Source organism: Rosa rugosa, chromosome 1, assembly GCF_958449725.1.
Source record: "Rosa rugosa chromosome 1, drRosRugo1.1, whole genome shotgun sequence".
In the NCBI taxonomy this organism is placed as follows: Eukaryota; Viridiplantae; Streptophyta; class Magnoliopsida; order Rosales; family Rosaceae; genus Rosa; species Rosa rugosa.
The window spans coordinates 49,445,852-49,470,342 of NC_084820.1; the positions used below are offsets into that span (position 1 = coordinate 49,445,852).

A 24,491-nucleotide genomic window follows, 5' to 3' on the forward strand; every position below is an offset into this window, starting at 1 on the left:
TATACTCGTCTTTATGGTAGTTCCCCTTCTTATTCTTCTCTTCGCGTATTCGGTTGTTCTTGTTTTCCTCATCTTGGGTCTTATGTCTCTACCAAATTTTCCAGTCGTAGTATTGAGTGTGTTTTCCTAGGTTACAGCCCTTAACACAAAGGTTACCGGTGTTTAGATCCCGCCACAGGTCGTGTCTACATCTCTAGGCATGTTATCTTTAATGAAACGGTTTTTCCTTACAAAAATATGCAGGCAGTTCCACCACCCGGCCCATTGGAGTTCACACTTTTATCCAGTTCGGGCCTCCATCTCTCACAGCCCACCTCCTCTGGCCCACATCCCCAAGCTGGGATTGACACCTCAGCCTCAACATCAGACGCCACACGAACCCAGTCAGCCTCTCCATCTGAACCGAATGCCGTCAGTCTTCATCTCCCAGTTCCACCGCCTCCTGCGTCGTCGCCAGCGCCACCTGCCTCGTCGCCACCTCTGGCGCCCCCTGCCCCCCCCGATTCGCACTTATCAGCGCTGCCTGCTGCCTCAACCTCTCTCACCGACTTCGGCCTCTTCTGTTCAGCCGCCCATCGTGGCTGCGTCGATTCCTCCGTCCGCTACTGCCACTGCTTCTCCGACGCCGGCCTGCTCTCCACCTCCTTCCTCTCCTCCTCATCCGGCTTCTCCACCAATTGAGCCCAGGAGGACACGGCTTCAAAATGGTATTGTGCAGCCTCGAGTTCGTACCGATGGCACAGTTCGATATACAATTCCTCGTGCTCTCCTCACTGCCATTACTTCCGCTAAACCTACATGCTACTCCCAAGCATCTAAACATGAAGTTTAGCGGCGATGGTTGAAGAAATCAATGCATTGTTGAAAAATGATACTTGGACTCTGGTTCCCCCATCTTCTTCTCAGAATCTTGTTGGCTGCAAATGGGTATTCCGCGTGAAGCACAAATCAGATGGCACAATTGACCGTCACAAAGCTCGCCTTGTGGCCAAAGGGTTTCATCAGCAACAAGGTATCGACTTCACTGAAACCTTTAGCCCTGTGATTAAACCTGCCACTATTCGCATTGTGCTTTCAATTGCTGTGTCTAGAGGCTAGTCTCTTCGTCAATTAGACGTTAAGAATGCATTCCTACATGGATTTCTTCAAGAAGATGTGTATATGACACAACCACCAGGTTTCATTGACCCCTCTCGGCCCTCTCATGTTTGCAAGCTCAACAAGGCCCTCTATGGTCTCAAACAAGCTCCGCGTGCGTGGTTTCATCGTATGACCTCATTCTTGTTATCTGTTGGTTTTGTTCAGAGTTTGGCTGATTCGTCTGTGTTCATTTACCGTCTTGGGTGTCATACCATTTACTTTCTACTGTATGTTGATAATATTGTGGTCACCGGCAGTGATGACCGACTTCTACAGCATTTTATTGATACATTAGGTCGTGGCTTTGACATAAAGGACCTTGGTTCACTACACTACTTCCTTTGATTACAGGTCACACCCCACAATAAAGGAATTCATGTCAGTCAACTCAAGTATGCCTATGATCTCCTTGTCAAGCATGACATGCTGCTTAGTAAACCATATAGCACCCCAATGTCAGCAAAGGCAATTCTCACCGCCACTGAAGGAGATTTCCTTCCTAATCCCTCTGTCTTTCGAGAGATAGTTGGTTCCTTGCAATATCTAACCATCACACGCCCTGATATTGCCTTTGCCGTAAACTCCATCTCTCAATTCATGAGTCAGCCGCGTATACCGCACTTAATTGCTGCCAAACGCATCCTTCACTACGTCAAAGGCACACTTGATCATGGCTTGTTCTTTGGTCCTCAACACCGACCTCCTTTTCTTGCTGCTTATGCTGATGCGGATTGGGCTTGATGTCTAGATTCCCGTCGCTGTACGTCCGGATATCTTGTATATCTTGGCACCAACTTGGTCTCCTGGTGTTCTAAGAAGCAGCCCACCATTGCTCGATCCAGCGCTGAGTCTGAGTATCGTTCTTTGTCTCATGCTAGTGCCGAGACAACATGGTTAGCTTTCTTACTCTATGAGCTTGGTGCCCGACTTCCTTATCCTATTCTCTTGCATTGTGATAATCTTAGTGCTACATATATGGCATCTAATCCGGTGTTTCACGCACGCACTAAGCATATTGAACTTGATTATCACTTTGTCCGTGAGAAAGTGGCTCTTGGCAGCCACCGTGTTTGCTTCATTCCCTCTGTTGATCAACCTGCAGACCTTCTCACCAAGCCTCTCCATAAGCACCGACATGTCTTACTAACTAGCAAACTTGTTCGTCAAGGACCGCCAAGTTTGAGGGAGGGTGTTAGAGAGATTTCCTCTCAGCATTCAAAACTGATTTAGTAACTGATGTAACAGTTTTGATATTCTGCATCTATAGTCTTTAATGCTCTTTATAGACTTTTGTAACTGTAGCTTCTGTATAGTCTATATATATGTCCATTGTAAACACAATTGGATATTAATGAAAACCAATTTCTACATATATATGTCCATTTTTTCAGCTGCTTCACTATTGGTACTGTTCTCTCTCTCTTTCACTCTCTCAGGTGCGAGGCAGGCATGCACATGCTGACTGAGTTATAGGGTTTGATCCAGAAAATAAATTAAGGTTGGTGTTTAATAAACTCTGTAATAAGCAGTTTCACCCCAGGTAAACATAGTTAATAAGTTAAGAACTCGACTTGATAGTCCCTATACTAGAACAAGAATAGCTGCTAAAAAGGATGTTCTGGTGTTATATAAGATGAATGAGGTAAACCAGATGGGATAGGTACTTCCATCTGTTTATGAATGGCTGTGATTCAGGGCAATGCAGTTCTAATGGATTTCCAGAGAAAGATGGCCTGAGTGAGAGTCGTTTGATGGATCTTCTCCACGGTTCTGAATACGTTCTTACTTTTGAAGACAAGGACGATGATTGGATGCTTGTTGGTGATGTTCCTTAGGGGTAAGTTTCAGATCTGAACTCCATGAACAGTGCTTTAGAATTGAAAATACTAGCAGATGGAATAGATCCACCGTAATATATGATTGAGATTTTTTTTAACTGATATTGGATTGACTTATTGATCCATGAATAGCGGTCTTCTTATCTTGGAGATAAGTTTTGTTATGCATGACAATAATGATTACTGGATATACACCTTAGCTTTCCCTTGAGTATGTTGCATTTTTTTAGTTCATCTGATCTAAGTTCATTTACGATCGTTTGTGAATTATGCGATCGTTTGATCTAATCAGTGTTGTATGTGTAGGATGTTCACTGAGACGTGTAGGAAACCAAGGATCATGAAGGGTTCAGAAGCAATTGGACTTGGTATGTTTCACCATTTAAATTAGAAACTAAATCTCTTTCAGTTGCCCCATGGTGTATGCTTTCTTTATATGCATATCCCAGTTTCTAAATATCTGTTTCTATTCTTGGCTGCAGCTCCAAGGGCTATGGAGAAGTGCAAGAACCGCAACTAGCAAACACCGTAGCAGCTGGAAAAGGCATTGTTGAAACCTTTGAATTGACTTTAAGTCGGGTGCTTGTTGCATATTCCTCCATATGTTGCCAATATCCTCGTTTTTTGTGTATTTGAAGGACTGGATATTGCCCTACTAGTTAGAAAAATTTTCACTGGAAACCTCCAGATTATGTGTTGTTTTGGTGTTCTCTCATGTATCCATTTATTTTAACTACTGTGTAAAAGGTATGCTGCATGCAATTTTATTTTTGTAAGAACAAATGGCTTGAGGTTTGGTGGTGTTTGGCTCCAGTTTTTTTCTTGAGCTGGTCAACCATTTTGGGTTCAAACAGGTGGTATGCAGTATGCATGAAATAGAGCTTTCTATTATCCGACTGTCAGAAGGGAAAAGTAAATAGAGAGCTCCTTCGCAAACTCAATGTTAATGTAATATCATTCATTTAAAACAATTTGGACTAAGAATTTTTTATTCTGATGATTAGTAACATAAGAAAAGTTAGCAGATAAATTGTTAAATTGTTTGTAATTAATGTAATAAAATAATATATTGTGAGTAATAAATGCAAGGAAAAAATGGAGGAAGTGATTCTTTTAGGGATTGGAATGAACCACTTTCCCTCTTATTTTTCCTTCATCAGAAAAGAACCATTTCCTCCCTCATTTTCCCTTCATTCAGGAGAGTATTTTCTTTCCTTTTGTATCCAAGAAAGGAACAAGTTTCATTTCCTGATGCTTACTTTCCGCGAACCAAATGTGGCCTTAGAGCAGCACACATTCTAGCCAATTGTTATTGTGTATAAAATGTCTTCCCCCTCCAATCTAAAGAAAAGAAACAACATTTGTTTTCCACCAATTTTTATAACATTGGCTTCTACTTGGATACATCAATATGAGTTGCAAAGTGCATATTTCTTGTTCTGAATCAAGTTACCTCTATGTTGAAGTATAACTTCTAGCGCATAGATGTAAAGATTACCAGTTTTACATATATGAACGTGTCCTCAACAAAACAGCATGAACCTAGCCACACAAATCGATCCTTACCGAGCTTCCAAAAGCGAAATGGATACTTCATAGGTTGATGATTCATTACCTATATCAGGGCTTGCCTTGTGTTCCTTTTCCATAAAGAAACCAGGTTGTTTAGGTTGAGCCAATGCAATATCAGTTCCCAACATTATAACCACAGATGCCATGCTTGGGCGATCCTCAGGATTATGTTGCACGCACAAAAGACCAACTTGAATGCAACGTAACACTTCCACTTCCGATAGATTACATGAGCTCTCTAACCATGAATCAATCAATTCTAAAGGCCTTCCTTCATTCCACAATCTCCAAGCCTGAAAACACGTCAAACCCCATACATCAATCTCTAAGCATAAAGGTTTAACAAGTAAGAGGAAGAACTTTTTATTTGATACTCGCATTTCCAATAAGATTATGGCTGTTGTCTGGATCATAAAATCCCTTGTTTCTCCTTCCACTTATAATCTCCAGCACCATTATACCAAAGCTAAAGACATCGGATTTCACAGAAAATAGCCCATCAGCAGCATATTCAGGTGCCATATAGCCACTGTAGTAAGTAGAAACATCGCAGATTAGTAACAAAAACTAAACCATTGATGTCAATTATTAAAAGTAGAGATGTCTATCATGAGAAATGTTCAGAGGAAAAACTTACTATGTCCCGACCACTCTCTTAGTATTTCCTCCAGTCTGATCTCCTCCAGTTAATATTCTAGCCAAGCCAAAGTCTGAAATTTTAGGATTCATTTCATCATCAAGGAGAATATTACTTGCTTTTAGATCTCTATGTATAATCCTTAGCCTGGAATCTTGGTGGAGATAAAGGAGACCCCGAGCAATTCCACAAATGATGTGGAAACGTTTAGGCCAATCTAACAGTAGTTCTTCCCTTGTTTGATCTGGCAAGTTCACCATTCCAATAGTATATTATTAATCCGAAATTCAACTATTCTCTATATGAAATTGTTTATCTACTAGGAAAAAAACTAATTCTACTAAACTTTTACAATATTTCAAAAGTCCATACCAAAAATGAAGAAGTCCAGGCTTCTGTTGGGCATGTATTCATACATCAGCAATTTCTCCCCTTCTTGCGCGCAACAACCAAGAATCTTTACAAGATTTCGGTGCTGAAGTTTGGCTATCAGTTTAATTTCATTCATGAACTCGTTAAATCCTTGGCCAGAACTGCTTGAAAGCCTCTTCACAGCAATTTCTTGTCCATCTGCTAGTGTCCCCTGCAAGTTTATACAGTATTTCAAATTTCAAGTATTGTGAAATTCAGTATGAAGTCATTCTTTGTTAGTTATGGCCATTATTCTGAAGCAAGATGAAAGTATACCTTGTAAACAGGTCCAAAGCCACCTTCTCCAAGCTTCATATCACGTGAAAAGTTATATGTTGCACTAGCTATTGTGCTTATGTTGAAGATTGGGAGCTCCAGGTCCTCCTTTTGTACCCCTTCATTCTTCAGATTTTCTTCTCGTTTTTCTGTCTCTGATATAGTATAATGAAACTAATGTTAGCTTTAGAGTGTAGCCTATAGAAAAGTGTACAAGAAAAAAGTAAACTGCACTAAAACTTATTCAAAGCAGATAGTACTTTCAATCCCTTTAGCCATTTGAGCTCATCCAAATCCAATCTGACAGCATTCAACATAATTTTACATAGTCAGTCTACCTTTCAATTTGGTCCTGCTTCGGTAGACGTAGTAGCCAACGAAGAGCATTCCTGAAAACACTGCGCCTATCACAACAGCAACTATAATTCCTGTCTTGACTTTACCATCATCATCTTGTCATGGTTGATGAAGCAGTAAATCAGATATAATATTAGATTGCAGGCCCAGAGAAAATTGAGAGAGCAAGTTTAATGACTTAAATATAAGGACAATAATGACATTCTTGAAACACACTAGCAATAATAACTGAATTCACATAAAAGTAATTAAGCAGTTCATGTTACAAAGTACCATACCTATCTCTGAAGCCGACATTCGAATGTATAGATCCTGACCAGCATCCGGAAGCTTTCTGATATCTAGTAGATCACCAAACCAAATGGCGCAGCCAGAACCTCCTGCTCTGATATCCAAGCTTGTATAAGCCAAACAGGAACAGTTGTTCAAGCATTTGGCTCTGCATTCCTTGATGTTCATACTTCTGTTCACCCAAGAATGTGTAGTATCCGGCAATTTCAAATTAGTGAACTTGACAAACCCGTCTTTATCACTTTCCTGGCAGGTTAGGGGTTTCTTGCGCTTACATCCAAGCGACCAGTCTGTCAAATTCCATTTCTCTGGTGACTTAGGCATGAATCCTTGTAGACATTGACACACTGGACTGTCACTAATGATACAATTTGCATTTGCTCCGCAGAGATTATATTGATCACAGAAATCTCTAGGTACTGATGCATAGACCCTCCAAGTTTGCTCTGCTTCAATCCATGTAAGGCGATCGCGTGTGCTCGTGGTTCCATTTAAGACCATGATTGAAATTACAGACTTGCTTCGAAGTTTGTAGATGAAGTACACTTCATCATCATTATACACAAAGTCGAAACTATAAATTGGATTAGGCCTTAGTGCTGATGCACCACTGAATGCTAGGCCATTCCATGGGCCAGAACGATAATATTTCAGACCACCTTTCCGGAAATATACCTCAGGGTATGCATGAGATTCCATTTCAATCCCACAAGTGAATTCCCCTGGACATGGGTCTTCTGAATTTTTCCATGCTGATAATCCCCTTTTAAGACCTGTCCTAAAGTCCCATCCCATCTTCATTTCCGATAACAATGTATCAGAAGGATAATCGAAGCTTTGCCACAATGACTTTCCATCTGTCACATCTCTTACTACTAAATTTCCAGAATCTAATAGCTGTGCCATTGTACTCTGAGCATACTTAGCTAAACTTGTCCACCAAACAACACTCTTATTCTGACCCAACAGCACAAGATATCCTGTGCTGTTTATCATCAGCACACCGGATGAGTCATCAATCGGTTTGCATCGATTTGCAACCCAAACAACAGTTTTAACTGGGATGTTTTTGTACCAAATTCCCAAGTAACGATTTTTCGAGTTACCTGGACTGAAGAACCCCAGCTCGAAGCTTCCATCACTTGAAACCAAGGTGCTGCCGTTATCACGGATAGACTGCGAGTGACTGATGCTGTCAACTGCAAACGAACCTGTGAACAACAGAAAGAGCAAACTAGTACTAAACACCACAAAACAAAGATCACCCATTGAATTCAATTTTTCTTCATCAGCCACCTACTCCACGGGTTGCGTTCATATTCAAAAAATGGAAAGAAAATATATGCATGGTTGATCAAGAAACAAACATGGGTACGGTGGTTGAGGGTGGTTGAGAAAATATGCAAATTCGGAGAAGGACTAATATGAACTTGGTAAAGAGATGAGAGATGATACCCCATTAGCACTATTTTCTAATAAAGCAACGACATCTTTCTCCAGCAACAGTAATATGGTCATCGTCAAACTATGGTGGAAAAACATTAATTATTGGTGTTTGACACTTTTCTTTTGCTGTCTTGTACGTATACCTAATCTATACACACTAAAAGAAAGGAACTAAACAGAGAGAGAAAGTGAGAGACTGACTCAAATGGTAAACTTGTCGCCACGGCGGTTGACGGTGCTCTTCTCACCGGAGAGACTTTAGGAGAGCCGAAGACGGCCGGGGAGTGGACGAGGTCATTCTAACCAGCTTGGATCAAAATAATCTGATCTCGCCTTCCGCATCTACAAGGAGCTTAGCTACCGTTTGGGATAGAGCTCAGAGAGACTTTTGGCAGACTTTTAATTTTTTCAAAATGATGAGGAGGGATACAAAAAAAAAGGAAAATTCCGTTTGGAATACAAAAGGAAATGAAATACTTGACTGAATGAAGGCAAATTAAGAGAGAGAATGATTCCTTACACTGGTTTTCCCCCTCATTTTTCATTCATTCAGAAAAGTCCCTTTTCTTTTTCTTTTGTATCCCAAACGCAAGAAGTGAACAAATTTCATTTCCTTATGCTTACTTTCGACGAACCAAACGTAGCCTAATAATTACATAAAATTCTGCATGTCAAACAGAACAGTTTTAAACTAAAATCAAGGCTTCCAACACAATGTAAAATTTAAAATTTAATTAATTAAATTTATAAATATTACAACAGACGTGTTAACTCAACCGGTTCGAATAAGATAGTGGACAGCTGAAAATAAGTGTAATTGGTCCAGCTATGACATGATACTAGTACAAAACGGTTGTCACTAAAGACAAATCAGACAATCAAAGGAAAGGGAGAAACGAGAAAGCTATGAGAAAAAATAAGTGCATAATTCATATTATGAACAAACTAAGGAAACCTAAACAAAGCATCTGCATTTTTCTAGCTCTAAAATTACTGTTTAGATATCTGAATGTAAACCATCTGAGTGTATCCATTAAATACAGAAGTATCGAATCTGGTTAGACCAAGCCGTTGGAATAAGCCATACCGACCATCTTCAACAATGGGAGGTGGTGCACGAGCAGGATCATATCTAGTCTGATGTGTGAGCGATGGTCCTGCCACTGGTGACAGCTCCCAGTAAACATCAAGAATTGATTCCACAAACCGGCTGTTCTGAAAATGTTCTTCATATGGTATCAACTTATGACTGTGGTTAAAGTTATCCCGCACGTACCCTCTAACACCCCACCATGCTTCACCTGGCCCACAAAGTTCATCTATATCAACTGCTTTCTCCCAGAAATGCTTCCTTTTTGACCTAATCCGAGCTTCATCACTGTCCTTAAAGCAACTGTGACCACCTCCTAAAGTACACAACAAAAAAACATAATTCAAATCAAATCCAGCAACACTAGTAATGTAAAATTTTATGGAACTATTAGTTTTAGGATGTAAAACTATTGAACCATGAACCACAGGAAAGCACAGATTTTGTTAAGGATAAGTGCTTTAGGTAGAACTGTCACACTTGAGTCTTTTGGTCACTCCTAAGTCTTAATACAATGGTTTCTTTACTTCAACAAACTATTACCATTCATCAATAATCCAACAATTGAAGTTACACTGGGCTTCAGTAGAAAAGTGTGAAAACAAAGGCATGGTTGCATATTATAAAACATAAAGCCTATGACGTAAAAATAGCATTGATAACGAAATATCATGAGGGAGCATGCACCTCTAATATAGGATTGATCACATATCTGCCTTAAGGAATAATGATCACCAGTTCCAGTATCATAATTGTCCTCAAAAACCATATGGCGGAAACCAGCCTTCAGAGCCTGCTTTATTCTGCTCACCAGAGCATAAAATATGAAAACTATCAGCAAGCAATAATGAGTATAAGGGGTACAATTCTACTGAGATATGATATTGTGAGTACCTTTTCAATTCATTCTGATGGTCATCGAAAAAGATAAGAACACGACTGAGATCAGTAATCCCATGTTTCTTCAACACCTTTTCCCAATCAACACTTCCAAAATCAACAAAGTCTTTTCCAGCAAAGTAAGTACAGTTTGCATCAACATATGCAGGCCCCTTCTTCAGATACTTCTCAGGATGCCGTGGTGAGAGGGACACAATTGGCTTGTCTGGCATTGCTTGTCGCAAAACCCAAGTAGAATGCCCCTTGAAAGCACCGCTCTCAATCATCAAATCTGGCTTCAGCCATTGGGCAATGAACCAGAGCCCAAAGCTGTGGTCAAATCCCATCCCATACATGTTGTTTTTGATCGGTCGGGTTTCATAGATTGGTACAAACACTTCCAATGCCTTGATCAAATCCTTGGATGTCCAATCCACTGTTTTTCCGTGTTTCGGTCTGCCTTTTGCCAAGGATGAGATTATAAGAATCAAACAAAGACGCAATCTCATACTGAAAACAAGGAATTCAAACCAAACAAAGGAACCCAAAAATCCTAACATTCACTTTATCATGAACCAATAAAGCTCCATATACTGCTGAATCTTATAACATTAAGCAACAGCACAGACATTGGCATTGATCCCTGAATTTAATGGCAAAGATCCTAACTTTAATCAGATATTGGCATTACACAGTTGCGAATGCTTATAACTTCTACATATCTCTTTTCAGTAAGAGTTACAATCTGGATATAAACATCACAATTTGAATCATCTATCAACTACAAAGCCAGTGCCACTTGATCATAAGCAAATCCTCAGCAGCTAAATTTGATGTTGCATTAAGCCAACTAAACTAAAACCATTCTTAGCAACCCAAATAGTTAAAGATTTAAACTCATCCCTAACTACTGGGTTATATCAAATTAAAATCAAAGTTCGAATTCAAGAGCAGAAACTCAGATCTATGATGATTAAAGAATGCGAGTTTAGGTGAATGAGATCCGAGCCGGATATACTTACACCAGGGCACGCCGAGGGATCCGAAATCGGATTCGAGGCCATCGAAGCCGAAGAAGCCGGTGCGGGAGGCGGGGTCGTAAGGCGAGACGCAGACGAATCTGCGGGAGTTGTAGATGAGGGAGAAGATGAGGAAGAGGACGAAGACGAGGAGGAGGAGGCAGGGCCAGACGGGTCCGGTTCGGGTCAAGTAGTTGGTGATTCGGGTGGTGAAGAAGGAGATGGGCAGGTGTTTTTTGGTCTTGGAATCGTCGGCGGCGACGTCGCTGTCGCTGTCGGCGTCGGGGTGGGAGGCGTAGCGGCGGGAGGAGAGGACGCGCTCGAGCATTTTGGGTGGGTTTTTCTGGGAGGGAGGAGAGAGTGGCATTTGAGGGAGTGACTCCAGCTTTGTGGTTTCGGAACGAGTGAAAAATAGAGTGGGTGACTGAGGGGAAATGGGTTTCCCTTTCCTCATTCTTGATGTCTAAAGGTAAATTGGGGGAAGGTTGAAGTGGTTTTTTTACAAAGAAAATTTTGAGAACGTTGTACTCGTTCGGTTCTATCTGTCTAGGCAGCTTGAAACCCGCATAAAATAGCGATTGCAAGTACGTTTTTTTTATTTTTATACATCAATTAATATCAAAAAAGAAAATAATGGTGTCTCTCAACTTTGATGCCAACGTCAATTTGATACCCACACTCACCACTCTACCAATGTGATATCTGAAGTCATAATTTGATATCAACGACATGTTTCCGTCCAATTTCTGTGACGGTTCCGTTAAAAAGCTGATGTGGTAAGCACGTATCACGCATGTGATATTTTTATCAAGGGCGAAATTATCTTTCTCTAGTAATTAATTAGAAAAACAAAAACAAAAAACAAATGAATTTGGGTTGGTTTTTTGAACCCAGATGATGAGTACTTTCAAATCTCTCCAAGTGCGTTCAGACCCGTCATGTGTCAAGAGCGCCATCGCCGGCCGGCGTCCGCTTATTCCTCACCAAAAATTGAACGATGTTTTGGTAGGTTTTGCTGATGCTGGGTACCTCTCTGACCCGTATAAAGGTCGTCTCCAAACTGGCTATGTGTTTACCATAAAAAAAACACCATGATATCTTAGAGGTCTACAAAACAGATACTCGTCGCTACGTCTTCAAATCTTGCAAACATTATTTTCACGAAGCGGTTCCTGAATGTATATAGTTAAGATCCATAATTACGAATATTCGAAGTACTTGTGGTTTGAACTCTACCACAGATGAACCTACGAGCATTTATGAGGATAATGCTGCTTGCATTGAACAAATGAAGCAATGTTACATCAAGGGCGACAACACCAAGCATATATCGCCTAAGTTCTTCTACAATCAGCAACAACAAACTCTCATCAAGATCAAAGTTAATCAAGTTCAATCTGAGGACAATGTGGTAGATTTATTTACTAAGTCTTTGCCCAAATTCACTTTCGAGAAACATATAAAAAAAACATATAAAAAGTATTGGTCTACGGAAATTATCCGAATTCACATGATCGTAATCATCAGGGGGGACGCAGACATCAAGTTTTAGCCATTTTCAATCAAATTAGGTTATTTAACCATCTTTGACCAGGTTACTTAAAATACATGTACTATTTCTGTAGTATATGTAGTAATGTTCATACTATTACGAACATTTTTATGTTTATTTCTTAATATGGGGGAGATGTCTACATTTTTGATCTCAAAATGTGAAGGTATGTTGTACTTTTTCCCCCTTCGACTGAGGTTATTTTTGTCTCACTGGATTTTTGTTACTCGGCAAAGTTTTTAACAAGGCAACATGAGAAGCACCGCTGTTTGGACGACACAAGGGGGAATGTTGAAGGAAACCCGAATTATGTGTGCCTGGCCCAAACAAGATTATTTGTTCTAGTTGTAATAGAGTAGAATATTCTAAATTTCCTAATCTATGATTGTTTAGGTTTCTTTGTACTCCAAGATATTATACTTGTAATTCTCAATATAAAGAAGCCTCTATTATCAATGAAAGAATCCAAGTATTCTTCTAAATTCTCTTGTCCTTAAACAATTTTATTTAAAAGGGCAAAAGAAACTACTAAAAAATATATATGCATTGAAACTCGAAAGGGCAAAAGAAGAAACGGAGAATATATAACACCTATTCTATATCAATCTTTTGTGAAGATGATCTTCATATGGTTCTATATTTGGTCCTTAAATTTCATTTTAGCCACATTTGTACCTTTTGTGATCTAGATGGATCCTTCTTGTTGATCAGGAAAAAATATAACGTGCTCTGCTTCCTGTTTTTTTTTTTTTCAAATGCGATCTGATTTTCAGAGGGTTAGGTGAAAATGAAAATCAAAGGAGGACTTGAATTGATACAAATTTAGGCACCCGCTGCCATGTCAGTCACCCATTTGGCCTAATTCACAACCTCTCTGTAGGACTGCATTTATACATATCAAGTACCGACACAACAAAAGTCTATTATACATGGCCGTCTCCCAATTTATAAATTATGTAAAAATGAGTCTTCACTCCATCAGAGCAATCAATATTCATTTTTCTTAAGTTATAGATAAGGTGCTCGATAAAATGTTTCCAAACCGTTGAAGTAGTAACTTATTGTTTGATGAGACACTTGTGAGTTTGATGGTGTAATGACTTTCTACATGGACGGTTGCTCATAAAAACTTCTCCAACAAAGCCATTGGATCCTTCGCGGCAGTTATACCTTCACTACCAAAGTCTAGTCATTACACCATATGCTACAATATTTACGCAATTCATACCAACAAAGCCTCTACACCATTATAAGCTTCATTTATACATTTCACTACCAACAAACTCATTACAGCATATGCTCCATCATCACCTCTCCTAGCTCCCACATTCTGAACAAGGAAAATGGCCTCACAAGACTACTCTCCCAACTCTCCCCCAACTCCATCTTTTGCAACAAATAAAAACAAGTTCTTCTCTGGCTTCACCAGAAGCACATCAACCAAAGAACCCTCCTTCTCACAATTTCCTTATACACCGCCTCGCCATAACACCAATGACGTCTCTCCTTCCTTCTCCCAAACCGAAAGCCTCCACGCCTCCCCAACCTCCTCCCCTCGGTTCATCCCTCTCAAACACCCCGACCTCCTCACCGCCTACCGTTGCATCTCCTCCGTCCTGAAAAAGGACGGCCGGATCTTGTCCATCGCCGCCTCCAGTGGCCTAGTTTACTCCGGCTCAGATACCAATGTCATTAGGGTTTGGAAGCTACCCGAGTTCACAGAATGTGGGCAGCTCAAGACAAAAGCTTGCATGGTGGTGGCACTAGAGGTGTCTCATGATAGGGTTTATGCTGCTTATGGTGATGGGAAGGTGAGAATATGGCAGAGAACATGGGATGGAGGGTTGAAGCATGAGAGGTTGGCTACGATCCCGAAGATCGGAAGTTATGTCCGGAGTTTCTACATTGCCGGGAAAGATAAGACGGTAAGTATTAGCGAGGTGTCTGTTATTTGTTTTGGTTTGTATTTATGTGTTTATTAATACTATGGTTGGTGTGTAAGCTAGGAGGTATAGTTACTTCTTTGTTTGATACATGCTTGTGTGCGAGCAAGAATATTGATGAATGAATGACATCTAGGGTAGAGAGACTGTTGATTTCATTGGTCCCAATATGTCTGAGTAGTGATATTTGGAGTAAACGCTAGCCGCATAGTACAGAATAAGTTTACAAATAGTGATCTTATGCACTTAATTCGAGTTGCAATTAATTATATGGATCAGTTGATGAACGAAAGGACTGCCTAGCTCTATTAATCATGTGGTTAAATCGTATAACACATTTATCGATTACACATTTACATGTCTCACACAAAATAAGATATATATATATATATATATACACACACTTCTTTCATTGCTTACGAAAGTGAATATGTAAAATGTGGTTGTTGTGTCTTTATTAAAAAATTAGCTATGGTGCATGTTTGATATTAAAATTTCTGTTGAAGTAGGCCAGCAGGGGTGATACTTGGCATGTATAGGACCTAATTTATTGAATCCACAGATTTTGTTGGTTCTGTTTTATCACCATTACTACACAAGACAAAATGATGTTGTGGATTAAATTTGTAATAGGAAACAGATCGATACTCTCTTATTAATTTCAAGTTTAACCGTTGGAAGCTAGCTAAAACTATAGTAGCTGGAATTTCTTTTGGTCAATATCAGTAGCTGAAACATGCAGTCACTAATAGTGAAGCTATATTATTGAACTCTTAAGTCTTAACATTGTAACAGGTTAAGCATATGGGTGCCATAACATCACTAGCCATCAATGTAGCAGAGGACATCCTCTACTCAGCTTCCATTGACAAAACAGTGAAAGTATGGCGAATTTCAGACCTCAAATGCATCGAGACAATCCAAGCCCACGCCGAGCCAATCAATGCCATCATTGCCGCGGACGATGGAATCCTCTACACGGCCTCCGACGATGCAACTGTTCGAGTCTGGCGCCGCAACTTTTGTCGTGGTGACCAGCTTCCACATTCACTCACCGTGACTCTACCGGCCAAGTACTCCCCCGTCAAGACCCTAACCCTAACAGCGGATGGTGCAATCTTGTACGGGGGTTGCACTGACGGGTACATACACTTTTGGCTCAGGGGTTGGTTCTCAGGCCAGGTGCAGTACGGCGGGGCACTCCAGGGCCACACCCATGCAGTTATGTGCTTGGCCAGCGTGGCGAACTACGTGGTCAGTGGGTCAGCTGACTCAACGAGTAGGATTTGGTCTAAGGACCCTGATGGTCTGCATACTTGTCTAGCAGTCCTTGTGGGTCACAGAGGGCCAATCCGGTGTGTGACAGCATTTCTGGGAAGGCTAGGAGAAGAGACTGAAGAGGGTTGCACAATCTGTACTGGGAGTCTTGATGGTGTTCTCAAAGTGTGGCGTGTGACATCCAAAAGTAATAGTGGTAATAGTGGGTGTTTAGCACAGGGTGGGAGTGAGTATTTCGAGCTGTAGAAGAGTCATGCTACTTTAATCGGAGAGAGTTTGTGGTAGCTGACTTGTATTTGTAGTAGCTAACTAATTGGTTGTAGCTTTAATTAACTATGCTGATTGATGAGGTTGTGTCATTTAAGCAGGAATGACACAAATTTGTGTCAGGAAAAACCAAATTTGAATAAATGAAACAGTGTTGCTGCATCGTTCTTGTATATGAATATTTAGGTATTATAAGCCAAAAAAAAGAAAAAGAAAGAATAAAACCTGAAAATTGAGTAGTGCTGATGTTTATGATGAGTTGCCATCTATATGCAGCAAATATATGAGCTGTTGACCATAAATTCTACAATTAGATACTATACAATGCAATATATAGAAGAGAAATATTGTTGAAGCTCAGGCCTATGAACAAAATTTCAAGGACATGGGGATGCATGAATCCATGAAAGGTAGTGATGAGTACTGATGATTCTCGCCATGTAATTAAACTTCACAAACTTTGCTTCTTCAGATCGATTGCAGCAGTACGCGTGGTGATAAATCCTTCATGAGTGCTGCATTTCCAGCCCGTCGTTTGAATTTCGCTCACTGTGAGAATGCTCGTCCTTCAAAAGTCTATAGATGATGTAACAAAAGAGGCGTAAGCAGAAGAGAATGCCGATGATGGCCAAGGCTGATAGAACATAGCCTATGATAGAATGAGATGGCTTGCAACCAAAAATGACTCCTAGACACACCATGATGGCTAAGCACAGGTGTTTCTTGCTTGCAGGTTTATGCTATGGAAGGGGTTTAAGAAGAGTACTGGGTGTATTCTTGCCTTCAACTGAGACTAGCTATTTGATCACTTGTGAGTAAAGTCTGGAATATATTTGAATGGTAAGGGGATCATATGAGAAAGACAAATTAAAGTAGGTAGCTGCCCCCTTTTCAGACGATTCCTCAGCTTTTGTTGCTTTTACAAATCATGGTATGATCAGTTCCTAATCAAAAGAGACAAAAAGAAATCTCATTTGACTACTGGCTCTTGCATAGAATATGTAATGGTATCAAGTCTTTAATAGTTAATTGAAGTCCATCAAGGTTAGCTTGAAGCACCCAAAAAATTAAAAAAAAGTAGTTTGAAGCACCTAGAAAAAGACCTCAGAGAAACAAAAGGATGAGGACGAGATTTATTCGTTTTGTTTTATTACAAAAATAAAATTACAAAAAAAATTATTGTGAAATCTTATACTGTTTTAGGAAATCGAAATTGGGAGAGAAATTGCTGTGTCTTTCATTGATAATAGGGGCCTCTTTATATAGAGGATTACAAGCATAGAATCAGAGTTATACAAAGAAACATAATCATATCGTACAATGATTGGATATCTACGAAGATATGTCAGAGAATATTTTTATGATTAACCTTATTACAACTTCGACAAGTTACCTAGAGTTTAGGTCAGACACATATTCTGGATATACTTGAACACTCCCCCTTGTGTCGCCCAAACGTGGTGCTTCTCTTGTTGCCTTGTCAAAAACCTTGCCGAGTAACAAAAACTCAGTGGGACAAAAATAACCTCGGTTGAAGGAGAAAAAGAGTACAACACACCCTTCACGTTTCGAGACCATACATGTAGACATCTCCCCCTGATGTCTGCATCTCCCTATGAAATTCATACTTGGCAATAGTGTCTTTACTTGTGAGTTGTTAAAATCTAACCACACCATGTCTCCCCATTTTCCAACTGCGTATATCTGGTCCTTATAAAATATGACATTGGCTAAGAGAACTAGAGAAGGTCTCGCACATTAGTGAAGTAAGTCCAACGTGTTTGGCCTTTCTTAATGAAAGCCAACTTGGTGACATTATCGCAGAGTACTACAACCGCATAATTATCTGGATTTAAAGCAGGGTCATCGGACAAGACAACCAGCGGTGTAATCTCAAGAACTGATCGGAAAAGTACTGAATCGGCCCTAAAAGCATAAATCAATTCCCTACCGGTTCGTTGCCTTCCAGACCTCCTCTTGCCACCAAACTGTGCCAGCAACAGCGTCTCGACCTGAGGATTCTAGAACCGGTCAAATAATTTCAAGAACCGGTCGGAAAGGCACCGAACCGGCCGCCAAAGCCACTGAACTGGATCTGTTAGCCTCACTTGGATAGCCTCGCCAGCGCACCCGTGTGCTTGCCTCCGTGCGCGACCCAGCGCCCCTTCATGACCCCTCGATTAGCCTCTCCAGTGCACAATCACCTCGCCTAAAACCCCCCGCGCACGCCCTCGCCTGCAGACCCCTCGCTAACCCCTCGATTAGCCTCCACAGCGATAGATTAACCTCGCCTTAGCACGCACGCAATAGCCCCAGCCCAGCCTCACTGACCCCTTGTTGACGTGGGTTGACCCCTTGCCTCCGACTACAGGCAATTTTTCCCGGCGACCTTCGAAAAATTTTCGGCGACTTCAAAAAGAGGTACTTTTTATTAAACGTTCCCGCTTTCCGTACTTTCAATTTCTTTTCTTTTTCTCAGGGACTTGCATCCTCCCTTGTTTTACCCTACTTTCTTCTTTCATAGGGAGACCTAAGCCGAACTGTGGGGGTTCGTGCTATCTCCAAGCTTGAAGCTTGTTGAGACCTCCAAACTTAGAGTTTGTTGAGAAGAGACGATCGACCACACACATCATTGTTTCAATGTAATACAATACCTCTTGGAATCGAATTTCTTGGGATCGACTACTCTCAGAAATTCCTAATTTATTGGGAGCGATTACGTTCAGAAATTTCTATTGTTTTTGTGGTAGCTTTTCCGCTCCGAAACTAACCATTTTTCTTGTTCTCTTTTAGGATGAGTAACCTGAACAAACTAGACTTCGCTCTATTGGGAACAACAAGCTCTGGATATCACAAGGGGAATTCGTGATGTCCGCCAGCATCTCAAGGCCCAAGGAATCCTGGATACAATTCTTGAGCCTAGCCAGGACGTGCTAACTGTTGAGCAACCTCAAGCTTTGGAAGCAGAGAGAGCAGCCTTGGAGGCAAATAAGGCAAAAGTCATTATCTTAATGACTCGTCATATGGATGATTCGATCCATTACGAGTATATGAATGAAGAAGACTTCATAAGGCTGTGGGTCTTACTCGAAGAACGCTTTGGCAACGTCTGTGACTCCCTACTTCCTGACCTAGAAGTGAGATTGCATAATCTCTGCTTCTGTGATTTCAAGACAGTTCTTGACTACAACTCAGAAGCACTTCGCATTAAATCCTTAACTGAATTTTGTGAAAAATATATCACAGATGCGATGTTGATTGAGAGGGCTCTCTCTATCTTCCCCGTCTCTGCCTTGATGGTTGCTAAGAGCTATCAAATCGATGTTACTGCAGGATTGATCACAAGGTTTCGTGAGCTCATTGGAGCCATAACTGTCGCTGAAAAGCATAACAACATCCTTGTGAAGAACTATAATTCGAGACCCGTGGGAACAGAGTCTATTCCAGAGTCCAATTATAGTCGCGCCTCAAAGGGAAGGAGCCAAGAGCGAAACCCTAAATCTAGGGACAATTCTAGACGTTCTGGTCCATATTCTAGCTTTATTGAGGAAGGTAATCGCCAAAATAGACTGACACGGAACCGAAGAGGTTAACGTGGAATGAAAGAGGGAGGCAACACCTCTGCCCATGTTGGTGGCGCCACCAACACTAAGAGCCACCCTAATGAAGCTTTCAAAACGCCTCAATCATGGGAGTCTGAGCACAGAGATGTATGTTCTCAATGTGGAGCATCCGGTCATTGGGCACACGTTTGTAGAGCTCGTGAGAGTGTTGTCACCGCCTACAAAGCGTATTGTGAAGCAAGAGAAGCTCACTACATGGAACAAGAGGATCAAGATGGTGATCTAGAGCTAAGGGTTGAAGACTTCAAATCAGACCAAGATCAAGAGACTAGCGATTCTGAACAAGTCTTTATTTTTCCAAGAGATGTAAAAGGCAATTGCCATATATTTTATACTAAATGTCATTGGTTTAGTTTCTCTTCAACTAGGCTCACCCAAAGTGAGTATGATGTCTAGGAAGGTTTTGAGATAAGTGGTACTTAAGCGAGGTTTGCTTCACCGACATCTCTCTACTCACTTGGTCATACTTATTTTGGAGTTATCGAAAGAAGTTAAACGACTACCTTTGTTTTGCACTAGCTAGTATTTTAATTAGATTCTCTTAATGGTTAAGAAACAATAATGTACTCTGTTGGCTTATGAATAAAATTTCAAGTTCTTTTCATTATGACTCCATTTTGATTCTGAGCATATTACTTTGTGACTACGATGGCTGGGCCATCAGGATTATTTCAAGGACATGGAATAGCCCAAATTCCGCTTGCCAAATGGCACCTTGATTACTGTTATAGAAACTCTCCGAGAATATCTATAAGATTAACCATATTACAACTCAGACAAGTAACTGGAGTTTGGGCCAAACACACAAACTAGGTATCCTTAAACACCTTTTTATATCTTAATTAATAACCTTAATCTTAATTTTTTTCTTTCTTTCATCTATCTTGCTTTTAGAATTGTCTAGGAGCACTTGATGGAACTCAAATTCCAGTGACTGTGTCGGTTGAGGAAAGACCAAGATATCGAAATAGAAAGGGTGATATTTCTAGCTACATACGTCCTAAGAGTTTGTGCCCCTAGTTTAAAATTTATTTATGTATTGCTTGGATGGGAGGGTTCTGCTTCTGATGCTCGTGTTTTATGAGATGCTCTACATAGAAATAATCGGCTTCATGTTCCGAGGGGTAATTCGCTATACTAATTTTAAATTAAATAAAACTTAGGTATAGTAAACTTCTAATTCCTCTCTTACACTTCTTATTGTAGATAAATACTTTCTTGTGGATGCGGGATACACTAATGGGCCTGGTTTTTTAGCACCATATCGAGGAATTAGATACCACTTAAATGAATGGATCGGGAATCGACCTGAAAATTACAGAGAATTGTATAATCTTTGTCATTCAATTGCAAGGAATGTAATTAAAACGGTCATTTGGGTTGTTAAAAAAGTGATGGGGTGTAATGCGTACTCCATCCTTTTTCAACATCAAAACACAAGTTAGGATTATAAATGCTTGTTGTGTTTTGCATAATTTTATTCGAATTGAGCAAGCTATTGATCCTGTCTTAGAAGATCAAGATTCAAGGTTTTTAGCAGTTGTTGTGTAGTGCCCCAGAAATTCGTTGTTATTTTTCAAGGATTTTCCGGAATCTAATTTGTGGACGGTTTCGTGGCTCGTGGGCGGAGCGGAAGTGTTTCGGACGAATTTTTATTCGAAGAATATAGTTTTTGGGGGGGTGCAAAGGTTGACTTTTTATACGTTGGGTTTCTTCGTAAACTTCCTTCACGAAAGTCGTCGAGGGCGTCAATACGAGTTTGTGGACATGTGGAACGCGGAAATCGGACTTTTTATGAAGAAGTTATGGCCATTGGAAAAAGTTTCCATTTTGGTTAAATAGGAAAATTTCCGGAAAAATATGAGAGTTTCCATTTTCGAAAAGTTTTCTCTCTTTCTCTCTCCCCGAGCCCACGTCTGCCCTCTCCCTTTGCCAGCTTCGTTCTCCACCGTCCGGCCACCATAGGAAGTCAAACAAAGTGGGCTTTCTTCGCCTCAACCTCCTCTACAATTCTGTGGAAGTGGTTCTTCACGATTCGAGCCGTAGGAGGAGCAGCAAGGCCGAGAAGAAGCCGCGGCGGAGCTGAAATAGCCTTGATCGGAGTCGGCGATTTCGGCCACCATAGCTGGTGTTTCTTGAGGGCTTTTGGAGCCCAGAGGACGTAGATGCTTTTCCACAAGGTGGCTTGCATCGATTCAAAGTGTGGAGGTTGAATTTTGGAATTGAAATTCTATGGTTCATCGGAATTCAAAGCTTTCGAGGTACTTGACAGGCTTGTGTTGAACGGATTGCAGCGATTTGTGCTTGTTGATTAGCGTGTGAAGACGCAGCAGGATTCAGAGGTGAGTAAATCTCACGATATTCGTTATGAGCATGATTGATATTCGTTATGAGCATGAGTGATATTCGTGATGAGCATGATTGATATTCGTTATGAGCAAGATTACCATATTGTCTTGGAGTTATTAGGTTAACTATGACTATAGTTGATATTAGTGGCATTTTTTAGTGAATGACTACATGTGTGTGTGTATATATATATATATATATTTATTTATTTATTTATTTACGTGAGATATATATGTATTGGTGCAATTGTTGTGATATGGGCAGCATAGGACGTATTGAGTTCGTCATGTAAAGCTTGTGTAGGAATATTTGTGTAATGAATTGTTGAAATTAGTGTGATGAATCTTTGTGATGATTGTTATGTACAGCTTGTGTAGGAATATTTGTGTAATGAATTGTTGAAATCAGTGTGATAAATCTTTGTGATGATTGTCATGTACAGCTTGTGTAGGAATATATGTGTAATGAATTGTTGAAATCAGTGTGATGAATCTTTGTGATGATTGTTATATACAGCTTGTGTAGGAATATCTGTGTAATGAATTGTTGAAATCAGTGTGATGAATCCTTGTGATGATTATCATGTACAACTTGTGTAGGAATATCTGTGTAATGAATTGTTGAAATCAGTGTGATGAATCTTTGTGATGATTGTTATGTACAGCTTGTGTAGGAATATCTGTGTAATGAATTGTTGATCGAAATCAGTGTGATGAATCTTTGTGATGATTGTTATGTACAGCTTGTGTAGGAATATCTGTGTAATGAATCGCTGACATCAGTGTGATGAATCTTTGTGATCATTGCTATATGTGTGATGACCGGAGAAATCTGTGTGATGATCAGCTGGACAATTGCTATCTGTGTGATGACCCGCGGAATCTGTGTGATGATCAGTAGGATGATGGCTATCTGTGTGATGACCGGTGGAATCTGTGCGATGACTGCTCGGTAGCGGAGTTGAATTGTTATTAAGTTAACAATGATCGAGAGGACTGCTGTGATGGTCGGGGCTACCTACGGACGTCAGAGTGTGGGGTTACGATGACTACTATGACTTGAATTGCTTGACTTAATGTGACGTCCTGAACTAAACTATATGCAGGGGTTACCATGAATCGTTTTTCTTGTTTTGAATTGTGATTGCCTTGTTTTCTTTTTTATTTATTGATTGATTGGTTTGATTTATCTTAAAGCCATAGTGGTGACGATTGTGCTCTGTGGTGAGGATAGGAAGGTGATTCATTGATTTTCACCTTTGATGTCATGTTGATGACAAAGGCTTCTAGTGGAGAGGGAATGAGTGTGATTTTGGAATTCGCCGTAGTGCGTTAGAATGGTATCAAACATTTCTTGAGAAAGTCTTGTTTGACTGAAATTTGTGTAATTGGATGCTAGATTAAGAATCTGAGCATGAGGCTTTAGTCACGAGTTGACTTATGTAAGCATGATATGGAAGGATATGAAATTGACGGTTGTAGGTGTGAGTTATGTGCATATCGTGTTTAGGTTGAGGTGACTTAAGAATGTATTGCTGCTTTGTGGTTTTGAGTTTACTCATACGAGCTTTCATAATCTTACCGGGTTTGTTGTGTGGCAACCCGGTGCACTATTCAATGGTGTAGGGGTTAATCCTGCAGGTCAGGACAATCGTGGCTGAAGCTGAAATCGCGTGCTTACAGCTATACAGTAGGAAGCCAATTTTTGTGACTTTACCGTTGAAAAGACTTCCGTTGTAGTAGCTCTGAGGAGCATTTACTTATTATTTTGTTGTGGCAATTTAATTTGTAAACTTGTGTAATAGTTGACTCTGCGGAGTGAGTTTGTATTGACATAGTGGGTTCAAGGCATCAGTTGTACTTGGTTTAAAAGGAAAAAGTTTTCCAGGTATTCTGTATTGATGGCTGAACCATCACGCATATATAATTATAGGGTTATATATCGATTTTTAATTCTGTTTAAAAATCCGGGGCGTGACATGTTGATTTGGAGTTATTAAATAGTTCTACGTCAGAGAGTAATGCAAATAATTTAAATGAAAGGATCGCATGTGTTCAAGATACTGAGCAGTGGAAAAATTTTCATGATACTTTTGCATTGAAGATGTTTTAGGATTATCAAGCGCGGCCGCCGCGACGTGCTACAAATCCATGACTACCAACAATAAAAAGAACATTGTTTATTCTTTTTATTTTATTTTATTCTCTTAGTGCTGTTTACTATTTGTAATGAAACTTTGCTCAAGTTAAATTTTAGTATGTTTGTTCATTTCATGCATTCTTTATGGTGTGTATGATTTATCTTGTTTCCTATTATGGTGATTGTTGTCTTGATATACTTAATTCTAATCATTTATGTTCATGGTGTCTAATTGTGTTTAGAAATGAGTAGACTAGGAGAAAATGAGGTCAAAAACCGAAAACCAAATGGAAATAATGAAGGAAAGAGCAAAGGAAAGACCGAAGGCAAGAATTATTTGCAGTGGAATTTAGATATGGAGCGTGCTTTGGCTGACATACTTCG

At 40.1% G+C, this 24,491-nt stretch overlaps 3 protein-coding genes and 1 pseudogene across 4 annotated transcripts; 2 read left to right on the forward strand and 2 right to left on the reverse strand.

Annotated features, from left to right (window-relative positions):
- The first annotated feature begins 372 nt into the window (after positions 1-372).
- LOC133725260 (auxin-responsive protein IAA30-like) lies at positions 373-3,756 on the forward strand (annotated as a pseudogene).
- A 564-nt stretch (positions 3,757-4,320) lies between these two features.
- Positions 4,321-8,024, reverse strand: LOC133725255 (G-type lectin S-receptor-like serine/threonine-protein kinase At4g27290). Of its 2 annotated transcripts, XM_062152434.1 has the most exons (7): positions 6,510-8,013; positions 6,213-6,326; positions 5,875-6,029; positions 5,560-5,770; positions 5,188-5,431; positions 4,929-5,079; positions 4,321-4,843 (listed from the first exon to the last, which is right to left on the reverse strand). In XM_062152434.1, the coding sequence occupies exons 1-7, from the start codon at positions 7,789-7,791 to the stop codon at positions 4,541-4,543; spliced, it is 2,460 nt and encodes an 819-aa protein (XP_062008418.1). In that variant the 5' UTR covers positions 7,792-8,013; the 3' UTR covers positions 4,321-4,540. The 2 variants fall into 2 exon arrangements, with proteins under 2 accessions (XP_062008418.1, XP_062008419.1); XM_062152435.1 differs by lacking the exon at positions 6,213-6,326 and having other exon boundaries at positions 6,510-8,024.
- Positions 8,025-8,680: 656 nt separating this feature from the next.
- LOC133725258 (uncharacterized) lies at positions 8,681-11,457 on the reverse strand. The gene is made up of 4 exons (XM_062152438.1): positions 10,960-11,457; positions 9,953-10,397; positions 9,746-9,861; positions 8,681-9,374 (listed from the first exon to the last, which is right to left on the reverse strand). Exons 1-4 carry the CDS (start codon positions 11,408-11,410, stop codon positions 8,959-8,961), a joined length of 1,428 nt encoding a protein of 475 aa, XP_062008422.1. The 5' UTR covers positions 11,411-11,457; the 3' UTR covers positions 8,681-8,958.
- Positions 11,458-13,715: 2,258 nt separating this feature from the next.
- LOC133739970 (protein JINGUBANG-like) lies at positions 13,716-16,143 on the forward strand. Its single transcript, XM_062167798.1, has 2 exons — positions 13,716-14,433; positions 15,247-16,143. The coding sequence occupies exons 1-2, from the start codon at positions 13,852-13,854 to the stop codon at positions 15,973-15,975; spliced, it is 1,311 nt and encodes a 436-aa protein (XP_062023782.1). The 5' UTR covers positions 13,716-13,851; the 3' UTR covers positions 15,976-16,143.
- The last annotated feature ends 8,348 nt before the right edge of the window (positions 16,144-24,491 follow it).